General features: G+C 38.2%; 2 protein-coding genes across 2 annotated transcripts in view; one reads left to right on the top strand and one right to left on the bottom strand.

Annotated features, from left to right (window-relative positions):
* trpc4a (transient receptor potential cation channel, subfamily C, member 4a) overlaps nt 1-16315 on the bottom strand; it is a 54363-nt gene extending 38048 nt beyond the window's left edge. Inside the window, exons 1-2 of the mRNA XM_063896191.1 lie at nt 16224-16315; nt 14921-15106 (exon numbers count right to left, since the gene is read on the bottom strand). The gene's annotated coding sequence lies outside the window, so the exon portion shown is untranslated. The remainder of the gene's footprint in view (nt 1-14920; nt 15107-16223) is intronic.
* Nucleotides 16316-16473: 158 nt separating this feature from the next.
* ufm1 (ubiquitin-fold modifier 1) lies at nt 16474-24612 on the top strand. The gene is made up of 6 exons (XM_063895924.1): nt 16474-16574; nt 16676-16732; nt 19015-19072; nt 20109-20148; nt 21522-21554; nt 24156-24612. Coding segments are annotated over exons 1-6 (264 nt in total). The 5' UTR covers nt 16474-16572; the 3' UTR covers nt 24230-24612.
* The last annotated feature ends 1942 nt before the right edge of the window (nt 24613-26554 follow it).

Here is a 26554-nt window from a genome sequence, read left to right as displayed (position 1 = left end):
TTCTCTGGCACTTTAGATTATAAAGCCATCACTGTTTCCTTCCAGTAGCTTAAGGTTGACATTTTTAACATATGGCCCAGAAAAATATACCACACGCTTGAAAAAGTTCATCTTATTGTTAATAAATATGAAAAAGTAAAAAGATAAGAACTGAAACTTTCTCAAGGGCACATTTGAAATAATAAGCGTACAATTTGCATTTGAAAACTTGCTGGATGATTATGATTTTCTGTTAATGGGTTTTTGTATTAAAGTAATTACTTTTGTATCATAAATACAATGCTTAATGGAGTAGCAGTTTATTTGTTATTCAAAATATTAAAGGTATCTTTAAGATGTTCAAATGTTGAATGAAATAACCAAATGTATTCACAAGGGCATTAATGAAACAACATTTGAATAATAAGAAGTGGTATTTTGTTACCTCCATTCCTGGAGGCCTTTTACACATGATTGAAACTGACTGACTTGAGATATTCTGGCATGCAATTGCAGAAATATCTACCCTTATGCAGTTCTTTATAGGAAACATAAGAACAGGATTCAGTGGGGCTTTGAAGAAACGTGGAAACGAGGTAAAAGCGGCAGAGTAAAAGAAAGCAGAGCAATTATCTGCCTGTGCAATAGAGAGACTTTAAAAAAAAATTTTTGATTCAAAGTAAATGTCTGTCTTTTCATTCACCAGAGACCAGCTGGTGTTAGAATGCATGGTTGAACTATAACAGCAAATCCTCGGGGGATAAGTGGGGAGTTGAAGAGATTAAACTGCAGTAGATGGAGATTTTAAAGATGGTTTGTTCATTGATCCTTTTTCTTGAAAAGATTGAAATAAAGAGCTACTACAGGCCAGGGCACACTTGATCCCCGCTTCTCTATTTTCTACTAGAATTATGGCTTTACGGATGACTAGCTGAATGTAACTTGATCCCAATTACCCATTTAGCAAACATTCCCTCTTGGTCCGAGGAGTAAAACTTCCCTCAAGAAATAATGCCTTGAATTAGATTTAAAATGTGACTTCCTCAGCACCTTTTAACTCAACACCTTAGAGTCACATTGTTAAAAAAAACAAAAACTAATTGACATGTTACATTTTTGAAGAGATCAAGTGCTTTAGTAGTTAGAAATCCAAACATATTTCTCCTCTTGCACTTCATGTTGTCATTTTGCTTGAATTGAGAGGGTGCAGCAGAAACTTTTGACCCAGCATTAAAAGAACAGTATAAATCCGAAGATAACATTTATATTCATAAGGTTATTCCAGATGCATTACAGCACTTTAACATCCCCTAGGGTTTTAATTGTCCATCATTTTAGATATATATACACTGGGGAACAAACACATTTCAGTTGATGCACTCGGCTCAGCCTCTCTGACAGTACATGCAGTATAATGTTGGGAAAAGTGTTGAGAGGCCACTGGATTTAATTGGTTTAGCCTCGGTACAAGTGAAAATGAATCTTTGAGGTCTGTAAGGATAATCTCACTCTGGGATTAAGAGTTTAGGGACATGTTTGAATACACATTTGCACATTTCTTAAGGAATAACATTGAGGAGGGCCCTGTTATGATATCATTTTGACTTTTACTTTCTACCAAGTGAGCATTGATTGATATTGATTTTCATTTAACAAGAAATTCTGTGTGTTTCCGATTGTGTCCTCACAACAAGACAAACGGAGCCATGTGAGTGGCTCTGTAAGGACGTACAGGCAAACAATGATATCTCAGTTGTGCGTGTTAAAGTGCAAGAATGACAGTTCAGGTTTATGGGAATATCTTACTTTTAAAAGACATTTGGTCTCAAATCGGTTCAGGTGAAAACTGACGTGATCACTGTCCTTACTAAGTCTTTATCCACCTGTAGGAAAACATGAATGAGTCTGAACCGAGGTGACAGGAGGAAATACTCATCCATTGGTTTGGCCGAAAAGCCTTATTTTTATACTTCAAGTTTAAATATTAAACAACCAGAAAAGATATGCACACTTATGTGTTCATCACACCTCGCTTCACAAGTGCATGATAAATGAGCCTCTTTGAACTGTTGTAAATGTATTTAAGGTTATCAGAAATTGCTGGGGGGTTTTGTATATAGTTTAATGTATAAGCAAACATCTGTTATATAATATCAATATTTTATTAGAACTATACCAGTGCATAGCATCAGCTCCCACAGGCATCACGTTGGTGAGGTAACATTTTATGGTCTTTTCATTAAACGTCAACTGAGCTCACAGAAAGACTGATGTTTCTCTGTGTTTTACTGAAGAGGGAGAAGAGTTTCTGAAATGTCGTGGGCTGATAAATATTCCACCGGTGACATTTCAGAGTTGAAGCCTGGCTCCCAAAAAATCCATCTTATTATGTGGCTGACTCCATAACCATATGTGCAGACACATTATTGCTCAGTATGAAAGTGAGTTAATGTAGTTGACCCAAGATGTTAATAAATAATGAACATCAACAGGTGCCCATTATAAAAAGGGGCGAATAACTTCAATCAAAAGGGGAGAAAAGGTTGTAATCTGTTTATCACTGATGCAAGCAGGTTTATCAGTCTGAAGAAACCAAGTGAGAATGTGTTGACGAATAAATCACGTTTATCTGTGAAGTGCCCAAGATCAATGTCGAAACCAAGCACCCAAAACTTACTGTATGTTGTGTGCCACCACATCAAGGATGATTTACTTTGCACAGATACGCTGCTTATAGCTTTACATTTTTTTTCTCTATAAATGTAATTGCTTGTGAAATAATGCTTTGGACATCCTTATTTAAACCATTGCTGTCAATGGGCAAAAATCAGCAGACAAATAGGTCTCTGATTATGATCAGAAGACTGAGTGTACTACAATATGGATATTAAACTTAACCCTCTTTCAAAATGTAAATGAAAACTTTGTAGAAAGGCTGTGTTTATCCGTGTTATCAAGCATTGAAGACTTTTCAGTTTAGTTATTTGAAATTAGCATAAGAGCAGATGATGGATTCACTGTCACAATTTCAAGTGGCATAGAGAATGAAAATAATTGTAGTCATCACTGGCAGTATTGCTTTCCTACATCCTCTTTGATCCATTACAGAGAAAGCTGCAAAACTAATTCATGTGAATCAGTTTATTGACAGTCTGCTCTGTACTGCTGCACTTTTACAAGAAATGCAAATGGCGGATTAAGATAAATTATATTAAAATGGTCTTTGTTGACCAGATTGACCGAGCCAGTTTGTACCACACAATGACCTAAGGCTTGATATCATGGCCAGTCCATTTGCACTATGCACTACTGACTGTGCTTTGCCCCACGCATCGTTTATTCCAGAGCAGTTAAATACTGAACTTTATCAAAGAAAACACAATTCGACTTCCAACCCGTCTCCACTCCTATGGGCATCATGACAGTGCTGCAGAAATACTGTAATATTTTCTGAGTAACAGTTTTAAAAGAATATTCTCACAGCTGTCCTTGCATTTACCATTCCTTTATTATTGCTTTACATTCAATTGTATACATGTACAACCAATACATAAATGTTTCCGTGTCTGCCTCTGAAAAATGTCAATGTATGTAGCTGTGGGATTAGGTTTCAGGCTGACCTTTCTAAAAAGCAGTAAATAAACTCTTCCAATATAACAACAAGTTTTACAAAAACAACCTTATAGATATGTGCAGTGCACAAACTGTACATACATAACATCTGGGTAATATTTGATCTGACCCCCTCATCTTACTATTTAATGAGGATGCACAAACATACCAGTGAATACAGAACCTCCATCGTGTGGTTCTGAAAAAAGAAACGTTTGTAGGAAAACACAAATAAACTTATCCTGTCTGACTTATTGTGATGAGTTTGCAGATACACCCCTCTCACTTACTTCCTATTGTCTTTGATCTCCTGAGCTGGTCATTGAAAATGGGGAGAATTATTCATCATTAGACAATGAGCCGAAACGTATCTCCATGGTTACCAGGTGTGGAACAGCTGATGTAATCGCTCGCTGCTTAATTATCTCTCGTGTCTTAATTTGGTGATCCCTGCCTTTCTGTTTTATCTCTATTTCTATCCAAGATATGTGGAGTCGCTGGACACTGCGGTAAATTACGGCAGATATTGTGGTATTGATCAGGTCTAACCCGTCTACAGTGTACCCATGCACATCAGTCATATGATAACTTATTACTTTGTGGAGATTGAGCTTCATGAAGGAATCCATCCATAAAAAGGATTAAAGATGGTAAATTAGCTTTGTTCACAATCTATAGTGCCCCCTGCCTCTCTATATCTACTGCAATATCCATTAACCTCTACCCCAACCCTTGCACACACACACACACACACACACACCCTGCTTTTTCTCAAATGGTTATTAGTCTTCCCACAGAGCACACTACATACAGAAGCACATTATATCAAAGTGCTCAATTTGCTTATTATGTACTGGAAAAGGGAAAAGAAACCACAATTGTAAACGCGGTTGACAAAAGCAAGGAGGCCTTAGGGCATTGGGAATCTCTTAAGCTTTTGTAAGTTGTCACAGGAACTGCATGCAGAATAGCAGATCAAAATAAATGACTAACAGCTTTAAAAAGACAATGGATTGAGACATTAGCATAACTGAATATTAACAAAGCAAGTTGGTTCTGAAAACAAGCTGTGGTCTTGAGCATCATACACCACATCTCTGCAGAATTTGCTGAAGCCAAATTCAAGATCAACAAGTAGACAGGCAGGTAGCTGGCTAGATGGGTACGTAGGACAGTAGCCACCTAGCCTAACAAGCAGACATAATAGAAGCAATAACGATGAACTTAGCAGCACATGAATGGCTCTTTTGTCTCTATAAACAACATTATTCCAGACCTGACAGCTGAAATTATACAAATACCAATTGAGAATAAAATACCTCTTTTCTTTATTGCTTGATAGAGTTTAGAACCTAATCCACTATTGATTTGATCTCAGTACATTAGCACACACTGGTTGCATATCATGAATAACTGGAAGTATTTGTCATCTTTATGACCATATATTGAAATAATTCAGCAACAGACTCGGTTACAATATTATGAAAGCGATGATAATACTAACTCAATGACACAAATTGATAAAAAAAAAAAAAGTACTTCTTTAGGTTCCATCGGCACTATTGTTTAGCATCATTGGAGAGGAGTACATATTATTTGTGTCATTCAATTGTCATGCATCATGACCAGCAAAGATCCTCAAGCTTAACTTTTCCAAAGAGGAGGCTGATATCCTTGTGTTGAATGGGCAGAAACCCCTTAAGCTTATATATGGCATTTAAAATGAAATTGGTTTAGGGGAGATAGGCTAGCCCATTTGATTCCTGAGTTACCCTGCTCCCATGAGAACAGTTGGGTAGAGAAATGGTTTATATATAAATAAATTGGCTGCAGTGACAGCTTCACTACAGGAATAGCCCGTTTGCCATACTTTTTAAATAACTACAGGTTGCTGGCACCTTCACTTTTTCAATGTGCCACACGCGCTACAGTAGACAATCATTCAAACGGCCACATGTAGTCAAAATGAGGTCACATGGTTAAATGGCTAACATACATAATAATAATAATATAATTTTTATAGCGCCTTTCTAGGTACCCAAGGCCACTTTCCATTTTGTGAGGACAGACAGAAAACAAATAAACAAACAAAAAACTAGGGCAAATAAAAGAATAGAAAAATAAAGTAAATAAAATAGAAAACAGAAATGGCAGTTGTGGTAGAAGAACGGGGGACTAATGAGTTAGTGGTCAAAGGCTAAGGTGAAGAGGTGAATTTTTAGTGAGGATTTGAAGAAGTCCAAGGAGGCAGCATTGCGGATCTCTGCAGCAAGAGCGTTCCAGAGGGGGGGTGGGCCGCAACACTCAACGCCCTGTCACCAACGGTGCGGAGGCGAGTGCGGGGATTAGAGAGAAGGCCCATGTCCGAGGACCGCAGACTCCGTGTTGGGGTGTAGGGATGGAGGAGGTCTGATAGGTACTGTGGAGTGAGACCATGGAGAGACTTGTAGGTGAGAAGGAGGGTTTTGAAAGTGATCCGGGACTTGATCGGGAGCCAGAGAAGGTGGATGAGGGTGGGGGTGATGTGCTGCCATGGCTTGGTGCGGGTGAGAACTCTGGCGGCAGAGTTCTGGACATGCTGCAGCCTCTCCAGGGTTTTGCTGGGAACCCTGGAGAATAGTCATTGCCCCCCATTGCAGTAGTCCAATAATCATTAACATCTGGCAAACTGTTAACAGGATCCGACAGCAAAGAGGACTTAAAGAGGTAATGAAGGAAGACCACTGTACCACTTCATATTTGCACACTTACTGTAGGCATCAATGAGTACAAACTGATAGCCACAAACTGAAATCTATGCAGTGTTTAATTCTACCAATATCTCGTCTTAAGTTTGAACAGGACCTGGTTAAACATGTGCTACCTTGTTAAAGCCAAACAAACAGCATGTGACAAGAGTCTCGATGAGCAACTAGGCTTAACAAGCACAAGACATGGACTGTCAGACTTTCAACAAAATGTGCTGGCATCCATTCAAAATGCCACTTTGGCACTTCCGAGTGCAGTCTTCCACCAAGTGCTATGCAAAACATTGCTCAATTGTCTCTGAAAGATCAAACAGGTGAGTGTAAAACGGGCACATCCTGAGTCAGACCCCTATCACTGAAGTAAAGCACATCCACTTTCAGAGGCCAGCCATCCATTAAGCCTCTGATTGCTGAACAAGGCTCTGGGTACACTCTGTGCTGACACCATGGTGCCAAAAACAGCCAGCTGATCCCCCCCGAGCTTCACCTTAACTGCTTTTCATTCTCTCACCATACCTCTCTCCTATACCTCTTACCTTTCAGCACAAGTATTTGAATCATTCTTTTCCTGCATTAGATCACACCCTGTATGCACTAAGTAAGTGCAAAGCATGAAAACTGAGTGAAGCAATTAGGCAGACAAGCTGAATGAGAAGCATGACAGTTTATTTATGAACAAGCTGGGCTTTAGAGGATCAGTATTGAGACATTTTGTTTGGGGAACAAACTAACAACTCTTGTACGTTTGAGTTTTCTATCGTTTTCGAATAAAATAAAAAAAAGAGCTGTAATTATTTAATCTACTGTCTGTGGAAATGCACTCCAAAAAAGCAGAAAAACATGTTTCCAGTATCTTACTAAAAACATATGCACATCTCATCCTCTTGAGGTGGTATGGAACTACAGACATTTTTAAAGTAAGGATCTGTATTATGTGATGTTAAATTGCCAACTTAAAAAGCCTGCTCCAATGTTATACAAGCTGAAAGCCAATTACATCTTTTCTTGGCTACTGCCATCCTACTGTATGACTGTCAGGAAAGCAAGGCTGACCTTTATCTTCAGCTGTACACAGAATAAACTATCTATTTACACTGAACTCTCTCCAGCTGCCAATGCCTTCTTCTCTGCTGCTTCTGTCTATTAAATCCTGGGTAACACTTGAAAAGTTTCCACCGAAACATTCAATAACCACATTGTTTAGAAACAAATGGCTGGAAAGCCATAGCTGATTTCATTCCTTAACTCTACTCAGATCACATATAGTTAATCTGTTTGTATCACATATTTTAAGAATTACAACGCCCTTGTGTTTTTGGGAGCTGCTCCTAATAACCTCTTCTACACATCTGATGAGTGTCAGCCATTTGCTAAAAATAAGAACTCTATTTCGAATAATGAAATACACTCAGGGTACCGGTTTTAATTTGATGCACTTCAGGTGCGTTTTAAGTAACAATTTGCACCACAATGTTTTGCTGTGTGCTTTGGGCGGCAAGGTTCACCCTCTCTTTCATCCTTTATATTAGCCGACTGAAAGGATCTCTGTTTTCACATGTTTCTTATTGAGTCTTTTAAATAAAAATTCAAAAGCAGCAACACTTGAACTGTCATTCACAAGGCTGAATTTACAATACATAAAATAAGGCATAAAGATGAGCCCCTTACCCCTTCTGGGCAGCATCTATCTGTAGCAATAATCTATATCTGAAAGGGAAGATGAGATTAACTGAGGTTAACTTTAACCGAGGTTGACATGATGTTTGGTGACAGGATCTGTCAAGTCCCCCCCCCCAAAAAAAACTGAGTGCATGATGTCTTACAACAAGAAATATAAACCTGTCAAATCTGATAAATGTGCACAAAATTGCCTCAGTTGTGCCTGTGCATAACACCTACTTCTTATGGAATCACAAAAGGACACAGGGAAAAATGTATAGCAATGCAAATATAAAATAGACAGTTGGCTGCACACAATACCTAAACTTTCCATATCACAGTTTAATGTGCATTTAAGCAAGAAGGCCATGTAATAAAGCTGCAGCCATGAGTAACAGGTGGTCGATTCCACAGAATGGCATCAATAAGTGGTAGAAAAACATGTGCCTATATTGGTGTCAGTATGATGGAGCGCTAGAGATATTTTGAGTGTAAAACAGGACATTAGCCATCTGCAATGATTGGCTAGTGTTTTTGTGGCAGACGAAGGAGAGATTTTAGTGCCAGACAGATTAAAGATAAACACCGATACTTAGCCATAATATGCAGTCACAAGTCAATCACCACAACGGGACTGAGAGTCCCCCTGACAATGAGCACAGGACCTTTGCATCCTTTTATGCCGTAAGCCAATACATGAAGTAGACATTTCACAAATAGGGCCTACACCTCTTATCTAGACATCTAATTGGATATAGATAAAACAATACACCTTTGTCACCATGACACGTTCTTGGAGTCACTTTGTTCAGCTGGCAATGTTACGTCGATGCATGATTGAACACATTTATGCACATATTTTTGCATCAGGTGAATAAATACAAATATTTTGCACGTCTTTTTTGTCTTGTCTGAATTCAGCATGTCTCTGAAATTGCTGTTCTCTTTACTCCAAACATGTGTTATAGAAGTGTGTTAAGGTTAGCTTAGTGTGACACTGTGTAGATCAGGGGTGTCCAAACTACGGCCTGGGGGCCAAATGCGGCCCGCCATAACAAGCTTGAAATTTAACCTTCATATCATATTTACTCTTATTATAAACAATCTGAGGCCTCTGTTTTAAGGAATGAAACCCTTAAGAGAGATGGGATGTAGGCTGTTTTTTCCTTAAACCATTTGAAATGATCGCGCATTATTCGCCTACATTTGATTTGTTTTGCTAACTTGTAACTTACCTTATGAGGCAATATTCACCTCTATAAGTGGCCCAGCTCTCTGTGTATTTTTCTGTATGTGGCCCTCGGTGAACAAAGTTTGGACACCCCTAGTGTAGATCATAGTGTATAGTTTTCTGTATTGTTGAACATTTTATCCTTTTCCTTTCTGCCTTGCTTTGCAAACCTAAATTATCCCCCACAAAGACAATTCTGTTTTTCATACAGTCTGAGTCCCAGTTTTCAGCTCTTAATGTGCAACTGGATCAGCTTACATAATATATATAGTTCAAGCTGCACAACATCAAAGAATGTACATGTCCACACTGTCTTAGGTGTAAAATTGCTCTTTCTCAGAATTGTAATCCTTATTGATATTTGTGTTGGTATTTTAGTGGTTTTCTTGTTGACTGACTGCCAGCCATGCGTAACTGGACTCAGACTTTTATTCAGAACCTCAAATGATTTCACAGCTTTAATCATACTAAATAACCATCTATTAAGCAAATGCTTTGTCAAAATGATTGTTAAAATGACTCAAATGTGCTGGCAAGTTGAGAAAGAGGGAAATCTTTAACGCAAGCTGTTAATTAATGTATTGTCACTTTTAAATGTCACTGACAGCCTGCAGAGGAGACTGCCCTTTACTTTGACTACAAAAGTCAGTTGTGTAATTAAAAGTTAAATTATATGTAGAGCTAATGGGGCCTGTTTAGTCACCTGTATAACTCTGGCCACTAGAATATGCAGAACTTCCTTCTCACTGAATAGACAATGTTTTCTTCAATACCAAACTTTGAGAAAAGAGCTCCTTGCAGCATTACAAATGATACCTAAGCAGGTTAGTATTGACTTCACAGGGCCTCTTCCAAATTGTTCTGATAAATCAGGTAACAACAAAAACATTGGCTGTGCAAATGTTCTACGCATATTGAATTCCTTCAATTAACACATTGAATGATCATCTGCGACGGCAGTAATCTACACCTGAGGCTTAAGGACGCCTTTCAAAATCCAGTGCATAAACTGAATACACGTTACAGCTTTGGCTTCAAAATACCCCATTTTTCTTTTTAGAGATGCCAATCATGCACATCCCAGACTGATTGGGGTGCACTGTTTTCTGGAAGAAAGACAGATTTTCTAAATCTAAATATAGCTGGCTATGTCTGGAAGTATGTGAGTGATGGCAGGAGGACTGAGATGTAATGATAGGCACTCTTAGACCTCATCTTCTGTAGTGTAGGCAGACATAAATAGATGCACTGCTTCTGCTTAAAAACTTGAAGAAGCTACACACACACATCTACTACTGGAGAAGTTTATAATTTCAAGGTTGGAAATGATAATGATCCATTTTTGAGTAGCCACTGCTTCGAAAAAATGTTTAAGAGCTACTGTACTGTACGTGCCAGATTTAATGGTCTTATTTGTATTGATTATATAATTGTTGTTTGGTTGACCTTTGGAGGATTTGAGGGAAAAGCAAACCACAGGTAAAGCCTCAATAACACTATGAAGTTCGACTGCCATTGGAGGCTGCTTTAAACATCAGCAGCACATTCAATTCTTATCTTTGAGGGAGGACGAAGGTGACAGAAATACGGTAAATGAGAAAATTGGATGCAGTGTTGAGATGATGAAGGGAGACAGGAGGCAAGGGGTGCTACATTTTAGAAGGAAGCACATTGGTGAGGAAACTTTTAAATGGCCACATGAAAAACAGGGGAGATAAAGAGGAGGGGAGATGGTGGAGGATGATGATGTGGGATACAGCAGGTTGAAAACATGTCAAACTTTCCATATAAGAATTATATTGTGTACGTCTCCAGCACACAATGTTTGTGTTATATGATTAAGAACATTACTTTGAGAATAAATATTAAACTGTCACACTGTATGATAAAGTGTCATCATGTTAGTTAATATGTTTTGGACTTTAACACCTTTTTCTGTATTTTGAAGGAACACACTGCGATGACGCTGAAATAGAGGCTGCCGCTAATGATCTGTCTGACATGTTTACTTGTCATCATGACCAATACCTCATTGCACAAAGTCATCACACTTCCTGATGTACGACTGCTGCCTTCTGTGTTCTTCTATTTCGGGACTTCTCTCCAAACACTTATCTTTAGTTTACGCTGCATAAGCATCACATTGTTCTTCATCAATCTTATTGTTACTTTTGGGAATTCATGCATATTTTCTAAGCCGGTCGTGAGCCCTTCCTAGTATCATCCTATCAATTCTGAATGAAGGATGTAATTAAAATTGATGCTTGCCTGCTCTTGGCTGTTGCCCTTTAATGTGTTTCTATCCTGATAACACATTGAGATCACTTTAAAATGCCTGCTACCTGAGCTTCAGTGTTGTTGATTTAAATGATGTGCTGTTGACTGCAGATAAAAAATGAGCACTGTGCGTGCGAAGTCAGGGTCACGCTGATAGAGGAGATACACCTTTTTCACAGAGAAGAACTGTCAGCCATAAATGGAAATACAGAAAATTACTGAAATGCTGTTTGAACTCAAATGTTTTTCTCCAGATTCTTTTCATTTCCTAAACCCACAGAGCATACACCTAACTAAATTATTCCGTCAAGCATCATTAGATTTTGGTAACCGTGTGTGTATTTAAATTTGGCCTCTCACTTGCATGTGTGATTCATTTTGTTTTGGCTGAGTGTGCCACCAGGATGATGGCTTGTCTCCTGAAGAGCATCTGGGGAATGCATTAACATGAGGAAGTTAAAAAATAACTATCAACAATATTTTTCGTAGGAAGACATGGTGGAGCAGTGTGGTGTATCTGGGACTTTTTCACTGCATACGAACATAATGTCATGTGTCTATGCAAAAGCTGCCTTGGTAATTTGCTTATCATGCCCTCTCAGTGTTAACACAGCCCGGGCAACTTATTCTTCAGCTCAAATGTAATTAACTCAGTATCCTAGGGATTATGTAAAGTATATAAACATCAAGAGTGACATAGTTTTGTCTCCTGAGGTTTCTTTACATAGTTTTCACAAATTAATATTCATCATTATGTTTGATAATAAATTAAGGACCAACCTTTTTGCAAGGTTACCCTTTTTGATGATGGATAATCATTGTCAAAACACCTAGTCTAAATGATGTCAGCCCTTTTAATGGCAGTAATCAGTGGTTATTTACATTAATTATATGGGTTAGAACCCTTACGTAGTATTAAAAGGCTGTTTTCCTCCGTTCCCATGGTTGCTCACCAATAATAATAAAGAAAGGCACAGCGGAGGGAGTACAGCGTTGTAGTATAAAGAGCAATACATACTGGGATGAGTGGAAGGATGGATAGGTCATTCAAACAGATCAAAGATAAAGTCCCATGTGAAACCAACAGTAATGTCTTGTATGCAACATTATGTAGAAAATGTAGGAATATTTATAGCACTGTTTTTCTCCATGTGTAGAGCAGTACACTACATTACTGTCAAAAATAATATACAGTTTGGGAAAAATCCAATCACAATGCACACAACTAATTTGCCATACAGACTTATAGCATAATGCTATTTATGGACCCAGCCGGGCAAGAAATAAAAATGGTATCCATGAGACCGCTTCAGAGGATACGTTTTTTTCAGGTCAATCAGATACAAAAGCAGACAGAATGTGAAAAAACAACACACACTTCAAGAAACTGTGAGAAGTGTACTAGATGTGGTTATGTAAGCTTATATGCAAACACTACATTCTAAAATTGAGTAGTTGTACTGTACCATTTTGATTAAACATGTTAGAGATTTAACAATATAAAAATAAGAGAGAGACTTCAGAGACTCAGTTGAACTAAGAGAGGAGTAAAGAGAAGTAAAGTCTCTGATGTATTAATGATATTACTACTGTTCTAATTCTGTATAGATTGGAACCATGTCATGCACACTGAGCTAAGAAATAAAGACAGCTTTATAGAATTGAGGTCATTCCTCTGATTTCCACTTCAACATCTTCCTGATGATCCTTTGCTCTTTGTTCCAGGAAAGGTTTGATAAGCCCAGGCTTTAAATCCAGTCTTAGCTCCCGATGTTCAAAATAGCAGGGGGCTAAAAGTTAACAGGCTACTTATATAAATTAGAAACTTCTCTCTTTCTGGAGCAGTGGACTTTGCTGGGTTTATTACTGAAGAAAAAAAGAAGAAGGAATAAAATGTAAACCAATTCTGTATGGCAATATGCAGCTTATCAGGCATTCTGTCAATGTGGAGCAAGGTAAGGGCAGGTTATGGATGAAATTAAAGTTTTGGCTTTTCATATATCTACATTTTATCATACGTTTTGACATATCACAGTGATCTCAAGCCAACTACACCGCTTTTAAAGCCATCTACAAGACCCATGCGGGCTGATTATCAGGCCAGTTGATACAAAACAGAGGAACATAAAACCGCTGATTCAAAAACGCACACACAAATCCAAGAACTTGGAACTCAAAAGGATTAGTGAGGGGGTGTTGCAGAGTATTTGTAGCAACAGAATGTCATACATATAAATAGAGAGTGATATGTGTTTGTAAGGCTAAGAGTTCTCCAACACTGGCTGTGGACACGGAATATCATTTCCACATAGTGCACTACCTACCCATGATGCTTTGTTTTTCTTACTGGGTCGCCATGTACCTGTGCCCTTTCCCTGAGGGTAGGGGTTTTAATTTTCTCAACATTTATGCTGAGAAATACTACACATGGATCATCTCTGATTTTGTTTTTGATAAATAAAAAGACACACTAGCTCTGCATCTGTACACCATTATGAAACATGTTTGTTTGTGCACAAGTGACCATGCCCTCATGCATAGGCAGCAGTATTATACTTCTGTGGGTACTGTATTTGTCCTGTTTGTCCCTCTACCCATGGGGTCTGCTTTTGGTATGTTAATAAGCCATTTCAGTGGCGGCTGTATAATACAGGCTGCATAATGTGCTGAATACAGGCATTGTATTTTGCATTTTGAGTGCACTCACATGACTTCTTAATATTTTTGTCAAGCAGTTCTGCTTCATAGAAATTGTTTTTTTGGGGGAGTTTTTTAACCACAATTATGGATTCAGACAGTTGGAAAAATATGTATTGAATCTCTTCCTGATTATGTAATTCTCTTTATGACAAAGGTTGAATACGATCAGGCGAAACACTTCAATCTGACTACTTCATTAAAAGGTTCTTTTTTTTTCTTTTACTCTTGCTTAAGTAAACAATACAATTCTAGTTTGCCTTACAATTATTCAATACAGACCTCATATCTTATCTATAAAAAATAGGATTACAAAAACAATTCTCGCTTAGACCTCTACATTGCTTCTTTCGCATGCTCCCGTTAAGATTGTTTTCCCTTTTTTTTTTCACAGCCTTACATCTTCCTCTTTATTTGTACTTCTTCACGGGGAAGACCCGCCACTGAAATCCCGGGGGAATGAGAGTGTCAGCACTGAAACTGAGTCGTCATAATAAGTCTGCTCCTATTGTTTTCACTGGTTGTTATTCCACTGCCTACACGGCATCGTCTGTTCTCTATCTCTGTCTATCTCTCTTGATGGCATAGAGCCAAGACTCAAACTTACATGGGTGATACCTCTTAGACATGTGCTTGTTTAAATATGCAAGTGTTATTTGCCTTATTGTTGATGCTACTTGCGAATGTCACTATAACTTCGGATAAAAAGCCCACTCACCGACTCTCAGATGTAACTGCCTCTCAAGGTCTTCTTCAGTGAACGGAGCTGGCCATCCATTGACTCCTTTGTGAGGGCCTTTGACCTCTTCTTGGGCAATGCTGGGGTCAGTTTTGTTCTAAGGCCATTGAGCATTCAGATTCTGAAGTTCAATCAATCTCTTGTACAAGGTCCCCATCATCTTCACTATAAAAGAAATACAACGTAAATAGAATATATCATACAGTATATGTGATTTTAAAATATGAATTCCTCTCAAATAGTGTAGATCAGTCTATCTGATGAGACTTTATATAATATGACTGAAAGATACCACAACCACAGGCACTTGCATTCTGATTAGACCATCACAATCAGATGATGGGATAGTGGTAGAGCTTGTGCAACTGGAATACACTTTCCTATGAACTTCAATTAAGGAGACATGGCTATCCGTGACTCTGACGCCAGGATATAAATGAACCTTCCTGGTTTGTGCTTTCTGTTTTGATTGATGATAATGGGGAACAGCTTGATGTGGTTGACCTTTCTTACTCAGACACCTTGATGAATACAGTACCTCTGAAAATTATTCAGCTGCGGTAGCAAAGTGCTAAAATGCTACCACTGTGACCCGATAATCCATTCATAATCAAATCATTTGGAACACGGTGCGTTTTGTTCAGGATTCAAAGACTTTGTTCTATGACGTTAAGGTGTTCAGATGCATCCTTCTGCATTCTGTTTTGTATGATCTAATTGTAGTAGAGTTTTGTGTTTTAACTAATTAGCTGTAAATCATATATAGCTAAAGTACCTTCCAACACAGTAACCTCAACATGATGGAGGTTTCTGCACCTTATTATCAAAATGTGTATTATTGTTATGAAGTTGAAAGCACTTCTAAAGTCAAGGTGCAATGTCGTGCTTTCTACTTGGTCAGACATCAAGGTATATCTGGCTGTCAGACACTAGTGGAAATACAAATTACAGTCTATTTCAGAAAGCCAAACCAGCAAAGAAAAGACAAATATCCAAATATGTAGAAACTAATATATTTTAACTTATTTAAACTTATAAGATTAACAAAAAAATCACACCCAGGCACATGAATGATATCAATATGCAGTTTCTGTTACATTACCATGGACCAAATGCAAAATGTTTGATGTTGAACCACACATGATAGATCACAGTGCCTGCCTCTCAATTACGCTGTGACAGCCTACTGACAGTACACTCAATTTGTAGGAATGCATACCATTTACAAAATGAAAGCACATCCTTCTGTAGGAAAAGTTAAAAATATAACTTAAAAGTTTACCTGAGTTAGGGGAGTGCACTATCCACTTCCATTACAACACGCTCCCAACAAAATGTCAGTGCGCATCGCGGTGTGCGCCTTCTTTTGTTGTTTACGGTACATTTTAGAGGTCTGTTATAAATGCCTGACAGTTATTAGCCCAAATAATACCTTTAATTTGTATTGTATTACACAGATATTCAGCACAATAAATACATGTTTTAAAAGAACACGAATATTCATCTGAAAAATATAATTATACACAGACATTTGTCCAAAATAGAACTCGAGGGATGACGTGTATGTATGGGTCCTTCGGACTTCCGGGTGTGTGTAAATAGATCGCAAACGGAGTTGCCTCGCCCAAAAGATGTGAGTTTCTGTTATATTTTGTGTAATTTTTACCTGGATGTATTTCATATTTATTAGCTAACATCACCGTGCTTATAAAGCCCCGTTCATCTTTTCATTAGGTCTAAGGTAACGTTTAAAATCACCCTGACGTCGGACCCCCGGCTGCCATACAAAGTGTGAGTACCATGACAGCTCAGCAGTCACAGCTTAACGCTGCATTCAACTATATTTCACTTTTTAAAACATTTTTCTTTAAAGATTTAGATTACTGGTACTGCAGATCCTGTATGATTTTGTTGTGGAAACATGTACTGGCGTGTTTAGCTTTAGCTACAGAGCACGTTGTCAGGGAGACAACATCTGTTAGTGTAGAGCTGTGATTCACATGCAGATAATAAATAAAAAGCTCACACCGGACAACAGTTCCGTTAACCTCCGTGTTTGGCATTTTAAATATAGTATGGAGAGTGATTTTGTTTGTTGTATTGTGAATGAAATGGACCTTTCTTCTGGTGTGTTACGACTTTTCAAGTACTGAAGTCATGCTTTAAAATCCTTCATAATGATAATTTGTGTAAGATATCGTTTTTTTCAGGAGATGCAAGAATGACAGGACCAAATGTCACTGCTCGAAGCAAAATGTGTCTTAGTTTAAGAGTCGATTCCCAGTCTGGGTTAACTGGAGGCTTGAGGATCCCACATCGACTTATTTCAAACTCTTTGTGACATAACACTTCTTGTTTGTGCTTGCACGTTTTAAACTCACATTTAGCAAAGTGAATAAAGTGAAACACTCCACATCAGGTTTTTGAGACGATGGGGAACTTATGCAGTAACTGTAAAATAAAATAACACATTTAAATGCTTGAACGTTACTCCTGTCATCCCAGATTAAGTGCATACAATTGCGTTTTTCATTCACAACACTTTACTGCTGAAGTGCAGTGAGCTCACTTTCAGGTTCATATTAGTATTGTGCCTCTACTGTGACATGTGAACATGCTTTAATGTACAAAAAGGTCTTTATATATCTTATACTCCCTGTGCTGCTCCCTCTGTCTGAAACCAGAGCTCTGATTGGTTAGCTGGCCGACTCTTTTGTTATTGATCAACCGCTTAGAGCCCCTCACTTACAATGTGTTGGACTGCTAGCCAATAGAAGCACACCTGTTATACAGTGATGTCACTATGTTATGTAAATAAACAAAGGAGTTCAGTGGAGACATTTCAGGCAGGGTGGGGGAAAGTTTTGGAGAGAAACTTCCTCTGGCTGAACTTTGGGATTTTAGCCTTTGCAGACCATTTACATGCACGTAAAACATATGTAATGTAACACACTACAGGAAAGGATTACCTCTTAAGACATAATATGGACTTTTTTAATGGTGTGTACAGATCTGTCACTATAGCCACTATTCTACTCTGTAGCTGATTCAATTGCTGTGTGATTTTTTTGTTCAAAAGCACAACAACTCTGTTAATCAGAATCAGAAATACTTAATTTTTGTCATATCAAACTAGATGCTAAATGACAGCAATTGGCTCAACCCTAGTTATTTTGCATTCTGTTTGGATTTACATATTTTGGATCCATTTAATTGCAAAACCAGAGATTTTATTGTCATTAAGGACATTTTTATTTGTATTTACGGCCGTTTTGAAACAAATTAAGTCAACAGTTATTGACATAGGGAACAAAATTCAGGTGCAAAATTTCAACTGAACTTTGGTCAAAACGCAATTTCCCTGTTTGGGATTGATGAGGTTTATCTTATCTTTAATACATCATACAGAGTTTTCAGCACAATTTTGACTCAAGTACTTGAAAAAAGAATAAGCCGTCAAACATTGAGGCCATGCAGACTATTCCAACAAATGTTAAGCGAGAGTTGATTGTCTAACGCGGTCAGACAAGGACTCGCTGCAGCTTTTAAAGTCTTAACATGAGTTGAATGATGATGATGATAACAGTAAAGAGAGCATCGTATTAATTCTGGCAGCGGACTGAACTTGAGCACACCATTACAGTTTACTTTTAATTATCCCCGGTCACATTCAAGGCATTGTGGTGGTCTCTATTGTGACGAGCTTCAACTCTCATTCATTATGATGAGGCTTTGCATAAAAGCTGCACTGCAAGATTTATTGCAGAAGCATCAGACACAAATAATGTAACTCTCCAGACTTTTGTCTTATATCATCTGACAGAGTTGACATACAATTAATGAAGGCTATCCCTGCTGGAAAGGTTTCCTTGTGTTCTTCTCTTCTCGGTAGAAGTTAACATGAGTGGTCAGCTATGGTGTAATTCCTTGATTGAAAAACGTAAAGCAGCCCAGGCACTAAATTCAGGCCTATAGGTCGAGAATGTAGCAATTTTTCCTTGAAAGATTAAACTAAAGAAATGTGTGTTTATGGTGTTTTTATAAATCCAATTCAATGCTTTTATTTGTTACAGATTAAGTGTCCCTGACAGCACACCATTCACAGCAGTTTTGAAGTTTGCTGCTGAGGAGGTAAACTTACTGTTTGAGCCTATTTTATAAATATGTATTCAACAAGAGAGAGAGTACAGATTAAAATCCTGTAAATGCATATGAAGATATGTTGTGTTTTTTGGAAGTATATTTTATTATGTATTACCTATTCAATGAGCATTAAAAAACAAAAACAAGACATTGGCAACAAATCTCAACATCAAATATAAATGAGAAGGGAAAAAAAGAATACAACAAACGTTTCATGAGTCATTATCAGGTGTGTATTTTAAGCCTACTGTTTTAGTTAGCGTTATAACCGTGGCTGATTTGTTAGAAAAAGACAGAGAGAGAAATCATCATAAAAACTATTATGAAAGACACGTTTCAATAATGACCAATAGGGTTTGACTCAAACACCATTTTATCAATTTATTTCGACATGATACTAAGCTCAAAATCAATTTCCCCCTGATCCAACCTGTATTTCATGCGTAGTGCTTGGGCTACCTGGCAGTAATATGGGGAGCACTTAGCTAACCTTATCTCCCCAGTGACAGACTGCTCCCTCTATCCTTTCACTGCACATCTCAGCAGCCCACATCCTCCTCGGTCCAACACTGAAGTAGGACATGTATTGTCAAAACGCTGAGTGATTTTCTTCCAGAACTTCAAGCGTGGCTATCTTTTCCCTCAGGCTCTCTCCTAACTCTTAGTAAGAGAGTGTGTGTGCTTGCATGCCTACATTTGTGTGCACACACACACACAAACGTGCAAATTGCGAAAGTAAGTTGGTAGACTGAAGAAAAACAAAGCACACTACACAGCATTGTCTTTCTGCTTGTATCACCAGTTTTGCTCTTGAAGACATCGTAACTGCAGCTCCAATTTTAAAGTTGTCACCCAACAAAGTCAGTGGATGTCAGTGTGCCGACTCCGTGGATTCATCTTTTCTTTTTGATGATTTATTCACACTATGTCTTCAGGCCAAGTGGAATTGGGTTGCAACATGTCCCTGGTTATTTAATCAAAGTATTTTACTGCTGATTTTCTCTGCTTTATTTTCTCTTTACAGTTCAAAGTGCCATCAGCTACCAGTGCAATCATAACAAATGGTGAGTTCCCGGGAAAGTCTTTAACGAAAAAGTGCAAAAGTTACATGTTTATCAGATGGACAGTTATTACGGGCTCTCTGACTTCAGAGAGAGGGTTTTTTTTTTTACAGAGATGGTTGGAAACTAGGCTTAGTTTGAAAAGTTCTAACAACAAGCTGAGAGTATTTTAGGAAGTTCTCCCAGAATAAATGTTTGCACTATAGTTTGATGCCTGGTAAAATTCTCTCTAATGACATAATGTTTTTATCCACATGGAATTCACCTATTTTATGTCGCTTTAGATAAAACCAAACCATGTTATTATAATACATTAAATGTAATGTATTATAATAATCAATGTAGATATCTTCTTGTTTTGTGCACGTTTTTACTGTATTACAACTGAAGTCATGAAGTAATCCATGCACTTTATGATCTGTGTCTGTAACCAGCAGGCATTGAAAGATATCAAACACAGAAACCCACAAAAACCTATAATTCAACGTTACATTTTTACATTAGATACAAGTAGTCTAGTGCCTACATACACGACAATTATTTGCTAAATATATAACGGATTGGAATATATAAATCCCATCTAAAAGGGATTATTCGTCTCAATGATTTCCCATGCAACAAGAATTGTAGTGGCTAAAATCAAGCTGCATTTAAACAGTGTAAACTTTTTGTATTACCTGACCAACAGATGCATGTATATAATAACCTGAGCCAGTACGTTGTAAAACTATTCAGTGGTATTCTTTCTCCTACAGGATAACCACACTAAAATCAAATTAAATTCAAGTAACATTTTATTTATATAGCCCAATATCACAATTTCAACTTTTGTCTCACCAATTTTCAGAACACTTTTCAGCAAATGGTCTTTAAGGCTTTCAGAGGGGTAATTGTTGCTGCATTCATTGTTTCCCCTAATTAAACATGCGGCACTGAATAAAAACTGGTTATGTTTTTGTTTATTTCTGCTCTGTACGGGCATAGTCTTAATCTATTGAGAAAGAGAAGCTAAGCAAATGTATGTCTGGTGTATTACCTAATATAAATATTACATTTAGGGGGCTGTGGGTTTAATTGGACACATGATTATTGCCAAATAAGACTTGACAGGAGATTTGTGTGTTGAAATGGCTGAGACATGACTGCAATGTCAAAAAAAGCTTTACTTTTATCAGCGCAGAATTAATGGCTGGCCTATTGTTATCCCAGATGGAATTGCCTTCTGCTGAGCGACACACTCATTCATTTATTTGTTTTGCCTAGTGCAACGTCATTATAGATAAACCAGTGATTTTTTAAATGCATTTTCTGTGTTCATGTCATTTGCTTGCCAATATTTTTTAAGTTAAAACAATTCCTTCATGGTTGCCTTTCAGATGGAATAGGAATCAACCCTGCCCAGACAGCGGGTGAGTTGTTATGTTTTTTAGGAGCTTTACATAATCTGTTCTTTACAGAGAAATGCCCCATTATGTTGTTTTTATACCTCCACAAAAGGCTCTGTGGATTGTATACAATGTTTTTCTTCCTTCAAATATATTAAGGTGCTTGGGACTAACTTCTGTTTTTTAAGCCTTTTTCAACTTGTCAATGTGCTTTCATCAAAGCAGAACTTGACTACAGTTTGTTTCATTCATTAGCATGTTCATTAGCTTTCATAACGCTGGTGGCATTGTGTTAATAGCCTGAGATTGATTTGATAAAGCCCCAGAAGGCAGTGACTTACAGTATGTGGGTGGTTCAACAAAGAAGGAAAAGAAATGAAAGGCTTTATTTGAAAAGACTTACTTAAGGTCACGTCAAAAATCGATTTGGCATGAAGCATTCCAGTCCTTATAATCTGTTGCATTTAGATCAGGTTTTGAGAAGTAAGACTTGTATTGATGGATAAGACAGAGCCCATTGATCATTTAAATAAAACTAACTTCATCAGCTTGGTAAGATATTATAGATGATCAGGAGAATGCAGCGACCCTAATGCCAAGTTCACACTACAAGTTTTTTAGCCCAATCGGCCGCTCCTAGAGGGATTTTGGAGCTCGGGGACGATTAGAGGCAAATCGGCGTTAAATCGGCGCTCGGCAGTCGGCGTTTGGGAACTGTTCAAAGAGCGAGGAAAGAGACTCCCCGAGGCCCGACAGATATCTAGCAAGCTAAATATCTGGACCTGTCGGCGAGTCCAAATCCTGTAGTGTGAAAAGGGTTGTGCCTGGTAATGGGTGCGCCGACGAGCTACAGCCAATGAGAGCGCAAGACACGGGGTGAGGAAAAGCTCCAGGGAGGAGCTGCACAACTTTCAAAAAAGAAGAAGCGTTGTCCTACACAACAAGTCGACACAGCTGTTTGAAACCTGATTTTGAACTGTAAAGTTGTAGCTAGGCTACACAATTCACTGAAGTTAACGGTAGCTGATGTGCTAACACGCTTAAGCAAAGTAACTTATTGACAGTTTCTAGGTAAAACATAATAACGTTCGAAATCCACGTCATTTCCCCACGTCACTTCTCGCGTGTAAACGTAGTTTGGAGATCAGACAGACTCCTCTGGGATTTCTCCTGGTGACAGATCGTGTAGTGTGTGACCCCCTGTCGCCATTCAATCGTGTAGTGTGCACACCACAATGACTTCAAGACTCCCGAGCGAGTTGTGTAGTGTGAACTGGCAAGCGATCTGACGACTTTGAAAGTCGTGTAGTCTGTGCAAGGCATAAGAGTGTGTCTGCTAAAGCCACATGACTGTTGCCAAGTCTGTCATCTGTTCTCTGATCATTGCATTGCCAAAAAAGAGTGTTTTTTGGAAGGGAAGGGGCTTCCAGGAGCATGATCCTGTCCAGAGTTTTTGGAGTAATTTTACTTAACCCAAAGGTGATGTAATAATGAAAGTCTTTGGACATGCATCATCTTTTATCCACATTTATACTAGTGTTAAATCAGCTCAAGTTACTGAAATAAACCTGACTGAACGCCAATCTCTGTATTGGTGCAGGCCTCTTGCTTGTTTGCATGGAAATGGTGTTTTCCGATGAATAAATACAGCAGGGCCTCGAGAGGCAGTATTTAATGTTAAATGAAATTAAAAATTGACTGCAGGCGAACAAGATGCTCCAAGCTGTTTAGTCAGAACTCACTTTACTTTAGATTCCAAGTTATTGCCTTACCCTGGTGAATCATTCTTCCTCTGTCAGCCTGTTCTGTGTTTCCCTGAGGTTCATACTTATTGTGTAGCTGGGTAATGGATGATTGGGTTTCCTGCATAGAGCAGGATAAGGTAATCTGCTTTGACCGAAAGCTACATTGGGTCTTTCCAACCAACCAACCAAAAAAAAAAAAAGGACAGAGTGGAGGGCATTCACAACAGCTTTTTATCTGAGTAACATTCGTGCTGCCAAGAATAGCCTACGGCTCAGAAACCTCAGCCTCTTTTTCACCCACTGCAGCCACTCTGCCTCTTGTTCACAGGATTGAGTACACGGTGGAAATTGAACCCAATCCCTTTTTAATTCACAGGTCTTTATATGACCAATATCAAACATTTCCTGCGGCATAATGGGAATGAGAGTATGTTTGATCCCAGCATGATTGCCGGTTGCATGAACAAATGATTGAATGGATTTTCTGTCTGTGCTTCCAGAATGCAGTATTATTTATTATTCAAATAAATCCAGCTGATCTTTAAATCACTGGTTACAATAAAAGGTCAAAAAGTCAAGTATACTCAAGGATTTATTTTATTTAGTTTAGACATAATAGTTAATAATTTATGGACTTCATATTAAGGTTGATGCAAATCAGATGCAGTTATACTAGCAAATTCAAATTATTATCTGTATTCTTCATCATTATTTTGGACAAGTGATATTTGCTTCAGGTAGAAAAGTCAAGGTTTCTCTCCCAGCTTGTGATTTGAGGTCTTTGTTTGCAGTGTTTGAGTTTTATTGACAGTAAAACCCCTTGTAAAGAGCACTGATTATAAACTGTGATCTTTATGTGGTGCTCTGTCCTGTGTTTCAGGCAACGTGTTTCTCAAACACGGCTCAGAGCTTCGCATCATTCCCAGAGACAGAGTGGGAGGACAAGGAGACTGACGCAGCGTTTCCTTGTTGGGCAGCAACATGACTCACCCGGCAGAATCATATAACACTTGAGACCCAGGAAACACCTCAGCTTGTGTCATATTTATTTTCTGGCCCGCAACTGACAGTGACTCACACGAGAATATACAGTATACATATTTAAGGTTGATGATGACATGCACACACACATGCTCCCTACTTCTTCATTCTCGATTAGGTTTATTCTCTCTGTAAGTGTAGTAGCAGCAAAAGGTTAACATTTATCAGAAGTACTGGGTAATTTATACATAAGCACAGCACCTGCATCATGGAACTATGAGTGCTATCATTTAACAACAATTCTAGCTTTTGTATCTTTGTAAATGACAATAAATCATCCATATGACTAACAGCAACTTATTACAACATTTGCTTTTGTCCTAACCTACTATGTTAATGTGGTAATCTAAGAGGTGAGCCCTTTTTTGTTTTAGATTTGTACAACCTGCTGTTAACTACTACTTAGATGGCTGTTGATATGCTGGTAATGTATGTTCACTTTTTAAACGTCAGGCTATTTCCAGATAATAACCCTTAAACACTTCAACGCAACATGGGTCAGTACAGAACTTGTATCTGGGACCGGCACCTTCAATAAATGAGTATTATATTCACATTGTAGCTAATGAAAGATCATGCAATTGCTCATCTATCATGCAGTGCAAGCACGTGGATCTTTGCTGCCCTCTGTCAGGTTACTTTTTAACATCAGTTTGTGCTCACACAAAATGTCTTGCCACTGTAACTCAAGCCATGTATTATATCCCTAATTTGTACAATAGATATATTAAGGTTAGACCGAGTGTTATGAATTGTTACATATGCACTGCATGCCTAATTGGAAGCTGTGGAACAGGTGGTGAGGAAGCAAGGCAGGCATCCAAGAAGCCTCCATTAAGACGCAGCGGCCCCAGACTTTTTCACAATAGCCATGTGGTAAGGTTCCTTAAACACCAGTAACACTGGTTTTCATTTGGGATATGAATTCAGTTTTCTTTTGCAGTCTTTAACCCTGTTCCTTTTGGCAGGATCTGATGTGTTGTTAAATAGAGAATATATTAAGTATTAAGGAGATATCAACCGACACAAATCGAGACTGAAACCAGATGTTTGTTCTGAAAGTATGCTTCATTTGTTCTCTGACTGGCTAAGGACTGAAAGCAGTTTATCATCCCCCTTTACATTAATCGTTATTTTTGAATTGGTTATTTTTACCCATGGAAAACAAAACTGCATACATGCAAGAGAGAATAATGGAGCGTTGATGCTTTAAGGAAGCACACAGTTGTGTCTCGCCATCTATTTGGATCCAGCCTCAGTTGGGGAGGGGGAGGTGCCATCACTAATGGATTTTCTCATTTATTTTAATCAAAGTCGCTGCTGGGAAGTGCACCAGGCATGTACTTCTGAAATGGGAAAACACCACAGAGAACCCTGGATGCCCAAGATGATAGCTCTCAGTGTTGCCCTGGGAAAAAAAGCTAAGCAATTGTGTGAAAATAATATACATTTAAAGCATTATATATATATATCTACAAATGGCTTCAATCCTAAACATTCATCTGTTTATTATTTTCTTAAAAAAAAAAAAATTAAAGGATTGTTTCCAGGTCACTGCAAATATTTGACATTTGTTTTACCTGCTGACTAAATAATTGAATAAAGATAACCTAGATTCATTAAAAAGTGGGACAGCAGCTCATTCCATCACTGATTCAGCACTCTGTTAGGCATGAAATTACAGTTTCACACTGGAAATCAGGGATTCTGCAAATCAATTCTTCATAAGCAAACATGCAGAAAGGTGGCTTTATACTGTAATCTCATTTCAGGTTGAGCTGTCTGTCCCAAGCCGAGTTCAGGAGGAATTGAGGTGGTTCATAATGTCTCCTGGATGAAGTCTTGGTACTAACACAAGAGGAGAATTTATTTTGATCCTGCATCATTCGAGACAACAGCAAATCCATCATAGCTTCAAGGAAACATGTTTTTCAGGCCGTCTCCAGACCAATGTTTTTTCAAAATTCAGTCTATTTGTGCAGCTGTGGTACAGATCCTCCAGGCAGAAATTACATCATGGTCGGGCTGAAAAGATAATCCTTTAGCTGAGATGAGGTAGGCAAATGCAAAGGAAAGTTCATTTAACATTTACGCTGATAGAAGGAATGAGATTTTTAATTGGATTGCTATACTGCTCAGACTATCAGTAAACATGCTATTGAACACCTGCTGCAGTTGACACGTTGACTTCATCTTCTTCTGTGTTGCATTTCTTTTATCATCTTTTAGTTTTGTTTA

The sequence above is a fragment of the Eleginops maclovinus genome, chromosome 11 (assembly GCF_036324505.1).
Source record: "Eleginops maclovinus isolate JMC-PN-2008 ecotype Puerto Natales chromosome 11, JC_Emac_rtc_rv5, whole genome shotgun sequence".
NCBI classification, from domain to species: Eukaryota; Metazoa; Chordata; class Actinopteri; order Perciformes; family Eleginopidae; genus Eleginops; species Eleginops maclovinus.
The sequence above is the reverse complement of the archived record's forward strand: the minus strand, read 5'-3'. Positions and strand labels throughout refer to the sequence as shown.

Bases quoted from the DNA above. Each gene is read 5' to 3' on its own strand.
- ufm1 (XM_063895924.1), top strand. The intron at 20,149-21,521 runs GTGAGTTCCCGG...GTTGCCTTTCAG, and splicing joins CAGTGCAATCATAACAAATG to ATGGAATAGGAATCAACCCT. The intron at 21,555-24,155 runs GTGAGTTGTTAT...CCTGTGTTTCAG, and splicing joins CAACCCTGCCCAGACAGCGG to GCAACGTGTTTCTCAAACAC.